Source organism: Rhamphochromis longiceps, linkage group LG17 (genome assembly GCF_057381845.1).
Source record: "Rhamphochromis longiceps isolate RC_006_pf linkage group LG17, R_longiceps_female_GT1.1, whole genome shotgun sequence".
Lineage (NCBI taxonomy): Eukaryota > Metazoa > Chordata > Actinopteri > Cichliformes > Cichlidae > Rhamphochromis > Rhamphochromis longiceps.
Window position 1 is genome coordinate 40,430,052 of NC_140573.1, and position 8,771 is coordinate 40,438,822.

An 8,771-nucleotide genomic window follows, 5' to 3' on the forward strand; every position below is an offset into this window, starting at 1 on the left:
TGAGAACACCGGACTCCCGGCAAATCATTTTCAAACCCACCGCCGTCTTTCACTACTCAGGTTAAACATTATATATAAGTCACTTAGATAACTTAATAATGTTACTGTTTGGCTTTTTTCCAGTATTTTATTTGTTCCTGAGTAAATCGGTTTGGTTGAGATTAAAGTTATAGTTTTTACACAGCTGAATAAACGTCAAGCAGACAGCTGATTATCAGACAACTGACTACAGAGAGGACGTCCAACATTTAACCAAATTGTGTGGAAACAACGACTTGGTTCTGAACACTGCCAAGGAGATTGTTGTAGACTACAGAAGAGCCAAGAAATAGACGTCAAGCAGACAACTGATTATCAGAAGTGTGAGATGCTCAAGAATTTACTCCGGTGTCCTGTTATATTTTAGATAGCAAGGAGTTTATTAAACTTCACCGAAACAATCTGCAAATTTCATTAAAATTTAATAAACTATCATCTTGTCTTTATTTTTAGTTAGCACATACCTTAAACACTTAAAGCTGTAAGCTAATGATAGTTATATAAGAGCAGATGCTGCTGGTGCAATAAGCTGTACGTTTTCCGTCCAATGGATGATGATCTGATTAGTCGACTAATCGCAAAAATAATCAGTGACTAGTCGACAATCAAAATAATCGTTTGTGGCAGCCCTAGTTGGAATCAAACTCCCGAATCTCGACACGGTCTATGCTAGTCGTTTACAGAAGCAAGCTAGCCGCATAATCAAGGGCCCAACCCATCCAGGTCACAGACTTTTCCATCAGGGAAGAGATATAAGGGCAATCAGAACCCGCACAAACAGACTAAACAACAGCTTTTTCCCCAGAGCTGTAGCCTGTGTCACCCCTCCCCCAGCACACAATAGCTAACTCTCCCTCTCTCTACTTTACCCCATGTCATGTCTGCTGCTAATGTACAAAGTCATTTACTGGGCATTAATGTTTGCACTAAAATTACCACATTGTAGATACTGTTATATTATATTATATTATACTGTTTGCGCTCAAACTACCATATTCTAAATACTAGCATTTCTTTTTTGTTTTATTTACTGTGCTAAGTGCCTTCTTTTTACTTTATATTTTACTACGTTTACTTGGTTATTATGTTACTATGCTGCTTCTGGTTTTATTGCTGCTGGCCTCTGTGAGCTACCAAACAAATTTTGTTGTATAACTACAATGACAATAAAGTTCTTTATCTATCTTATCTAGAAATCAGAATATTTGTAGGAAGGCCAAAAACTGCCCAACAGATTTACTTCAGAGTGGACCATTATGGCATTTGCTATATTGGTCCAACTGGACAAGACCTGGGAGCAGAAAAGAAAATGAATAAATAGAAATTGTGGTTAAAGCTAACAGAAGAAGAGGGAAAGAAATGTAGAGCAGAAGAAAAGGGAGTGAGAGAGAAAAAACACTGAGACTCTGCTTCAAAAACTGCTGAAAAAATTTAAGAAAAAAAAAAACAGCAGAAAAATCAAATCTACAACCAACATATGAAAAGAAGCAGTAAATAATAATAATTAATACATGTTAATGAACAGCACACAGTACTAACAATACCACATACATCTAGAGGCAGTAGCTAACCGAGACAGCGTGTCACAACGGGACTGAACGGACTCACGCGCAGGCTCTAGGTCTTGAAAGCACAAGAGTCTTTATTATGATGCACCAGGTGATTATTTACAAAAGTGAGGGGAAAGCCGGGCTCCGGGGGTCCACACACGAACGGGAAAGACACGCACACTCTCCGTCCACTCCTCCTCACACTCCACTCACTCGGGTAACACAGGGGTAGGTCCAGGGAATCTGTACACAGAGACACGAATGGGTAGTTAGGTAAATCGCTATGAAACACTTCTGAAGTCATTGAGCTGGGGTTACACTGACGAGGGTCGGCAACGGTCCAGCGACGAGAAACACAGGGCTGCCGTCTTATAAAGGAGCTGGATCACTCGTGATGAGCCACAGGTGCGTGGGCCAAGGGCAGGAGCCCGCAGGTGAGCTCCGCCCAGGCAGAGGGAGGAGGGAAAGAGGGGAAAGGAGAGAGCAGGAAAAAAATAAAAAAAAGGAATACAAAACATATGTAGCCGTACTGAGCCGACCGGGTAGGCACAGGGACCCTGACACAGCGTGAGTCTGCGAGTACCTGCTTGTACAGCTGTGTGGGTGTGCGCGCTTGTATTGACAGGTTAAAACACAATGGCCATGAAGGGCATTGCTGAATGGATTTGAGTTTCATTTTTCCGTTTCCAGAGTTTCAAGCTTTGCAGTGTTATTTGTGTTGACCCAACTGAAATAAACTCCGTCCAAAGAGCCTCCGTTCAGTCATTAAGAGGTGCACAGAGGGGCAGGTAAGACCTTCCAGTTTTCTACAAGTCCTTTCACACAAACTTAGTGATTAGTACTTTGTTGTTTGTACCTGATACTAGAGGCAGTTTACAAAGAGAAAGCTTTGACGTTATAATTTATTGGATTACATGGGTGTACACGCAGTGTGTTTTGTTTGTTAACCCTCTTTGGAGAAGCAGAGGCCATCATGAGGGTGTGGCTGTAAAACGTCAAGGTTTATTTAAATGAAACAAAAAGAGACTCAAATGTATTTAACAGTGTAGAAGTACAAAACGAGGACAGACGGGAAATATGGGCCAGATCAGACATAGGAGCCAAGGGTGTCTGACAACAGAGGACTTTTACACAGTAGGTGTAGAAAACAAAATTACATTTATTAACAATTATTAAAGTTTAGCAGGTCGTGCACACTCAACAAAAGTAGAACACGCTTCTTGAAAACAAAATAAGACCCAAGCTTGTATTGTCTTTTGTGTCCTTTTTTTTAAGTCAATTTCAGTCCGTCAATGTTCAATAGTCACTCCAGTTGGGTTACAATCTACCAGTTCATCCGTCTAATTGGACTGGGGCTCGCCATCCAGTACTGGAAAAGGGATCCTCGATTCTTCTCAGGTCCTCAAAACCAATCCATTCAAAATAAGCAAAGGAAAAAAAATGACCTGGGGACAGGTCAGAACACAGTAGTTCAACATTTAAGCGATAAGGTCTATAACTTATTATTACTACTAACTGCTTTTAGTGGTTCTAAATTTCTTTCAAATTATTCTATGTTGTACAGCAAGTTTATTCTAATTTCCAAAGGAAAAAAGTGCACAGGAAACACACATTTAGAACAATACAAAATAGCTCAGCAGTGCATTAGAAATACACATTGGCTTAAGATTTATAAAGTTCCAGCTAAGCAAAGTGTGTGTGAAGGCACTTAATTTCACACTGCTAATACTTAGTGTGCAGAACCATAACTAGGACCATGAGAAAAGTGAACATGTACTAACATAACAACTTTGCAAAAAACCACACATTTTACATCAATACCATGGTAATATGAAAATGCAACAGACTCAGTGCTAATTGACCCTGTGCACGAGAAAATGCTAACTTCCTGGTTTGAGATCGGATGTGGGGTTGTATATTTCCGGTAGCTTTACTTTGCTGTCAATCGCTACTGCGAAGATATCCTCCAAAATCATGTCCAAAACTCGAAAACGGAAAGATTGCGTTAAGTTACAAAGAGCAGAAGGTGGGAACACTCACCACTGTTGTGTCATAAAAAAATCTAATGATCAATCGAGTTTAGATCAATCAGTTGTTTACATCACTCAACACAAGCAGAAGACACATCGTCCACATTCAGAAGCACATCTCTGTATAGTGACTGGTCTTATGATTTAAACAGGCAAATGTTCAGCATTCAAACTACAGGTGAAGAACAGTCAAACCAGATGTTTCCCCCGTTATGTCGATATCAGCTAGTCAAGTACACACCTACACAGCATGTTAACAAACCGTGAAAAAAGCCACACAAAAAATGAATGATTGCTGGTAACGGTTTCTATACATTAGTATTTACGAAGGGTATGTTGTGACTTACCTTCAAAATTACAGTGGTCCCTCGCTATAACGCGGTTCACCTTTCACCTCGCTGTTTCACAGATTTTTTTATTGCAAGTTTGCATGCTTTTTTTACATCACATTGTGTCCTGCGTCCTGATCGCTGCAGACGATCTCCTCCGTGACGTCTCTCCTGTACAGTACAGAATCACTGCATCGATCGCTGGCAGTGTGACTCTGAAGTAGAGCAGGGCGATATGGCCAAAAATATTTATCACGATATATATTTGAAAATTTGCGATAACGATATAACCGACGATATAATTGATGCGAGACAAAATACAACTCCACAACATTACTAGCGCAAAAAGACAATCTTCCATTTATTTTCACTTAAACAAGAAGCTGGTTTTTATGTACATTAAAGCTTTATAAAAATTTAACAGTGCAAATGCAAATTCCTTGCTGAAAGTTTAACCAAAAGGCATTTCCAGTAGAAATGGGCTGACATATCCTGAGCATAACCATATATAATATCCACTGAAGTTAAAAAGAGGTGCTTTGCAACATTAAACTGCAGTGTGCAGTGCGTATTTTTCGGACCATAAGGTGCACGGGATTATAAGGCACATTAAGCGAAACAAAGCAGTCAGATAAATCAAACTTTATTAAACTCATTCTTCTTGCTTCCTCCACTTCTGTACCATTGATTCATTAATGTTGAATTCTCTGGCAGCTGCTCTATTCCCATGTTGTTGCAGTATATTAATAACTAACCTCGTATTGTGGATGGATTATCTCAGTTTTTCTCCTGACTGAAGTTTGGTCCGTTTACAGCATCCTGCCATGCGATTGCATTTGTCTCTAACCATGAAGAACCTTCACGTTAACTTTTATAAGTGGAAAAGTGTTAGTGTTCGTCCTCCAGCTTCACTGTTTATGTTATGCTAACATAGCTGTGTCGCTAGCGATCACGTAGCACATCATTATATACCAGCTAGCCCAACTTCAGTAACCCTACAAACGTCACTGCTGTTTAGTTTCCTGTCTTCATTTATGTTGGAAGTGATAGCAGAGCTGTACGTTTGAATTTTTTCAGAAATCTCTCAGTCAGAACATGCTATATCATGCTTAGGTAACTAGCTAAACTAGCGAGCTAACTTCCGCTAGCTTCCTGCTAACTTCTAACTCCATTAAATGTAATAACTTTTGTTTTCATGGATGCCTGGAAGTTAAACTTTATAATTACACCTGGTAAAGCAGCAATGCTGATCGTTTTATTAAAGATGAAAGAATTTAGACAGTTTTTAACTCTCAGTGATGCTGCAGTGTTGTTTGACCTGAAGCATACGGAGTTTAGGACCCAGATTACTCCCAGATTTAAGAGCATCTTAGTCCGACAAATACGACAAATACGACAATAACGACGGCCGCTTGCATGTTCTGCAAAGAAATGTGCTTTGTTGTGTATCTGACGGACAAACACCAAACCAGTTCCACATCACTGAAGTTGCACCATTTTTACAAACCAATTCTGGTTCATCTGTTTCACTCAACAATCGGCCATGTGCGCATGAAAACAAAGGCCCTGCGCATGCGCGTTTTACTCCCATTCTATCGCGATATTTCATTTTCCTATCGTTGCTTAACATTATACCGGTATTACCGTGAACGGTATAATATGACCCAGCCCTACTCTGAAGTGCAGTACAGTATGTCCACCAAACGTTTTGCACCATCAAAAAATAAAATTGGCTGCTTGATTTCACCTATCGCTCGTTATTTTTAGAACATAACACCCATGATAAACGAGGGACCGCTGAGAAATATAACATTTGAATCCCTTTTCTCTTTTGCCCTGAGGCGCGGGGGAAAAATATCGACAAGTTGATGAACATCATTTACAGATATTTTGTGTAAATGCCCAAGACATCAATAGAAATGTAAATCGCCGCTTGATTCATTCATTTTCTTGACTTGTTTTGGACCGTAAACAGGGCGTGAATAGGACACCGGAAACAAAGCTCCCCACAGGAGTTTCCGCACCGGAAGTAGCATATGCTAACGTGCACATAGTCAATTTCTTTAGCCTCGGAAAGGGCACTTTCATTGCAAAATGGCTAGCGGAAATTAGCATCAGAGCTAGCGGCAAGTAGTATGCTATGCTAGCGCACATGCACTGACTGGGGCTTACCATGTGAAGTAGCAAATGCTATGCAGGGCTTCACAGTGCTCGCGTGGGCTCACGGCCTTCGGAATTCACTGTCACCGAGTGTTTTCGCCGTAAAAGCTTTTACATCCAGTTAGCTTCTCCACAACAGGAGTGACTGATCTCTCTCTGCCTGTATCTCCTTCTTAGCTGACTGGTACACAAGGAGCACACACACAGGTGTGTGAGGAGCGCACACAGGGGGAGGGTCAGACCAGTCAACTATTGGTTGCTCAGTGTATCTGACAAAGTCTTGCCTCCACAACATTTATCCACATATTAATTAAACTTATGTTTACATGCTTTTTATGAGGATTTATTATATTTAATTGCTTTTTACCAATGTTTATTCCCATTGTGAAATGCGTATTTTAATCAAAATAGTATCAATATTTATGCTTTTATTCCCGTTTTTACACTGTGTTACAGTTATTAAACTGTCTGAACTGTAAGCGTAATAGATTTTCACTTCCAAACCAGTCTTCATATCCTGTTCATGAGAGAGTTGTTTACCCATGCGTTACTGTACTCGTGTTTCAAATGACACAAGCCATCTTTTTGAGATATATCAACCATGTATTGCTGTTTGTTTTTAAGTCACTTGGATGTTTATAGAAAGCTTTTTTTTCCAACTTCCCCAAATGCTTGTTCATGGTGGATGTTTAGGTGTTTCTCTCTGTAATGCTGTAGTATATTTACCTTTTTACATAAAATGTCATGTAAATTATGGCTATATTAATAAAGCTTAGTTGGAGAATTAAAAAATGACCACAAAATCCTTAAGACAGACTTTGGTTTCTTCAGTATAGTGTTTATTTGACCGTGAAAAGAATAAATTTTTCATTAATCTGAAGGAAAATGCTCTAATAATGATAAAAGTGATCTCTTTTTTCAAACAAAAGAGATCGACGGCATATAGTTTTTTGCTGTAGTTTGATAGAAAGTGCTCCAAAATGTTAACTTTCATTTAATTTGTACTTTTAATTTTCATTTTATTTTGTTTTTTCCTGCTTCTCAACTTTCACAGAGTGATCGTTCAGTGTCTGTGGGTGAAGTTCAACATACAATGGCAGAAAAACCCTTGACAGACTGGGACAGTGGTCTCCTTGACTGCTTTGAGGATGCAAGTACTTGTAAGAAGCCAGTTAAATTTGTCTCATAAATTGCATTTGTGTTTTCAGGACTACAGTTTTTTTCTCATTTGTGTTGCCTTCATCTTTTCAGACTTCTTACAACTTTGTTGATGCGTTTCTGTGTTTTTCAGGCTGCTATGGATTCTGGTGCTGCCCCTGTCTCGCCTGCACTGTTTCAGGAAGATTTGGAGAGAACAACTGTCTCCCTTTATGTGATATATGTGGCTCTGGTGTATTAGCAGCCTTTGGGATACCTGTTTGTGTTCCTCCTGCAGTTTTGTCTGTAAGAGCTGCCATGCGAAACAGATATGGCATCAAGGTATGAACCGTGAGATGATGACACTGAACTCAAAGCTGGACTTTAGTGGGAATTACAAGTCTCACTCACTGAATCAAAAACATCCATATTTGATTTCAACTATGCCTAAATGTTTTTTGTCAAACATTCACACACATACTCAGTATCTGCTGCAAGGATATTGTGACATGTGGACCAGAAGAGCCAGGGATTGATCTACCAAACCTCTGGTTGGTAGATGACCTGCTCCTCCACCTGAATTACACCACATCTGTAATGCTTGTACTCTCTTTCTGCAGGGCTCTCTCTGTAAGGACATTGCAATTTCCTGCTTCTGTGAGTGGTGCTCCTGGTGTCAGATGCATCGTGAGTTAAAGCATCGCAAGAAAGCGCCAACTGTCATCAACTTACACAATAACACGGTCATCAACATGCAGCCTATTCCAACTGTCCAGCCAGGAGTGATGATGATGCCTGCGCAACCAGTTGCAACTGGTTTCATGACTCAACCAGGAGTTGTCATTCACTAAAAGTGAAACTGAGAGATCTTATAATGCCGAATGTCAGAGTGTGTTCTGACATATTTATCAGTGAAAGAGTGTTATATAATCATTTTGAAATTAAACTATGTTAAATTAATTTTCATGATTTCCTAGTTATCAAGAAAATTATCTGTGTTAAGAGTTAACATAAATGAAGGGAATGATGATTCACCCATGCGAATCTTAGTTGCAAGTGCAGAAATGTAAGGATTATATAAGTAATAATATAATATAGTAATAAAAATATTTAATAATATTTTACTGACTGAATAAAAACATTCAATCTACAATCTGGACCCCATTTTTATAGTCTTATCCTACTTTTTGAGAGTTTATTGAATGAGTGTTTCAACTGAAAAAATCCACCATGAAGCATTTGTTTCAGACTTTACACTGATGCTTTGTGTCATGCAGTATGTTTGTCTGGTGTTTTCAATATAAAGAGCCATTTATTATAACTATGATGCTGGGTATCCCTCCTTGACAAAGGGAGAAAAAAATGTTAGCATACAAGGAAAGACTCAGAAAATTACACAAGTGTAACAAGGCCCAGAGGCCGATGCAGGAGATGAACAAACCCCAAACTCAAACAGTGATCACAATCACGTTCTTAAGGCAAAACACAGTCAACTTAGCCATAATGACACAGGGTTTCCAAACGGG

The 8,771-nt window shown here is 39.3% G+C and overlaps 1 protein-coding gene across 1 annotated transcript; it reads left to right on the top strand.

The window, feature by feature from the left end:
- Positions 1–7,201: 7,201 nt before the first annotated feature.
- On the top strand, positions 7,202–8,298 carry LOC146650221 (cornifelin homolog A-like). The gene is made up of 3 exons (XM_085386141.1): positions 7,202–7,262; positions 7,400–7,587; positions 7,866–8,298. The coding sequence occupies exons 1-3, from the start codon at positions 7,202–7,204 to the stop codon at positions 8,094–8,096; spliced, it is 480 nt and encodes a 159-aa protein (XP_085242267.1). The 3' UTR covers positions 8,097–8,298.
- Positions 8,299–8,771: the final 473 nt, after the last annotated feature.